Below are 1,596 nucleotides of genomic sequence, written 5' to 3'. Positions count from 1 at the left end.
GAGCGAAAGCGAGACGCTGTAGAGCTTAGTGCTGTTGACCATGGGCACGGAGAGCCCGTCGCGCACGGACCACGCGGCGGCGGCGGCCTGCAGGCCGTCGGCGCAGGTCTGCTGGTTGGTCAGGATAGCCGACAGCAGCGTCTGCACGTCCTCGGCCTGCGGGTCGAGGAGGGTGCTGTTGGCCGACGTGTTGAGCGTGGCGCCGGCGGCGGAGAGGAAGTCGATGTTGAGCCCGGAGAGGAGCTGGCAGTCCTGCAGCGCGGCGAGGGCGCCGGGGGAGAGACGGCCGCTGCCGCGGGAGAGGTAGCGGTTGACGAGGCCGAGGAACCTGTTGGCGTTGGCGAGGGACTTGGCCACGGAGAAGCGGCCGTAGGTGTAGAGGTTGCTGGTGCCGTTCGACGGGAGCACCGTCCGGCAGAAGTTGGGGTCCGTCGTCTCGTTGCATGCCGTGGACGGCGTCACCGGCGTCGCCGCCGTGTCGTCGGAGCGGGCCGCGACGACGAGCAGGGAGAGCACAAGGAGCGTGGGGAGCGCGGTGGCAGTAGTGCGAAAGTCTGCTGCCATGTTTGGTAAGTGTGAAGCACTGAAGCTCAACTTGTTAGTGATTGTGTTGATGTACTCGATAGAGCACGAGGTGGTGAGATGGAGAGCCATGGATCGAGGTGTCCTTTTATAAGGTGGATCCTAGGGCTTCATGGTAATTTTCAAAAGTTGGCAGGTCAAACGTGGGTTGACTCGTGAGGTCCATGTGGCTGTTCATAGAGCCCCGGGGTACCTAGCGAGGAAGGAAAGCGCGTCTGCACGATGACGGTGGCGACGAGAAACCGGCGGCACGTCAAACTGTCGAGCTGGAGGGGACGAGTTGCATGGGGGAGGCCACATTTGTCTGGGTTGGGTTGGTCGGATTCAAATACACTAGCTGTTGCTCTATTCATTTTCTTTTTTATTACATCTCGGATTTGTTACCATAACACAACGTGCATGTACTTGTTTGTGTTGCAAATAGTAGCTTCAGTGGTCACGTAATTACGCGGTTAGTTCCGATATCATTTCAGTTAGGTCAGCGGCCATTTATTGCATCAAGATCTGCAGAAGACAAAATTAATAATGCAACTTCATTCAGGTCTCAAATTATAATTTCAACTTCACGTAGACTGAATTTTGTTCTTTTTTTCTTTTATTTTGTCTTCTTTTGTAACAGGTATGTATATATCGACTTGTTGAGAAGCCGAAACTTTATTATTAACAAAGTTTCCTTCATCTAAAAAGGTAATGTAAAAAGAGAAATTTTACTGGTACACATTTAGTTTCAGAAATTATTATGTTTGCAAAGGAAAATAAAAGAAGCCATGTTCTTTTAAAGGACGGCCGGTATGATATTTACCACAAGTTTATTGGATGACAGAAAGAAAGACAAAGAATACAAACAACTTAAAACGACTGCATGTTAGACAAGTTCGAAATACTAGTTGCCATTGATTTCTTAAATACTTATTTAGAGAATGTGATTAAGTTGTTGAGGTCTTTTTATACGGTACACCATTTTAAAAACGATAGACGAGTTCAAAAATACCACCACATGTATGTGAGGGTGAA

The 1,596-nt window shown here is 49.8% G+C and overlaps 1 protein-coding gene across 1 annotated transcript in view; it reads right to left on the bottom strand.

Moving 5' to 3' along the window:
- The window catches only part of LOC101781495 (pectinesterase), a 2,407-nt gene extending 1,779 nt beyond the window's left edge, over positions 1–628 (bottom strand). The window contains exon 1 of the mRNA XM_014805241.1: positions 2–628. Within this exon, the coding sequence (XP_014660727.1) occupies positions 2–564 (563 nt within the window). The 5' untranslated portion in view covers positions 565–628. The remainder of the gene's footprint in view (position 1) is intronic.
- Positions 629–1,596: the final 968 nt, after the last annotated feature.

Source organism: Setaria italica, chromosome V, assembly GCF_000263155.2.
Source record: "Setaria italica strain Yugu1 chromosome V, Setaria_italica_v2.0, whole genome shotgun sequence".
NCBI classification, from domain to species: Eukaryota; Viridiplantae; Streptophyta; class Magnoliopsida; order Poales; family Poaceae; genus Setaria; species Setaria italica.
The sequence above is the reverse complement of the archived record's forward strand: the minus strand, read 5'-3'. Positions and strand labels throughout refer to the sequence as shown.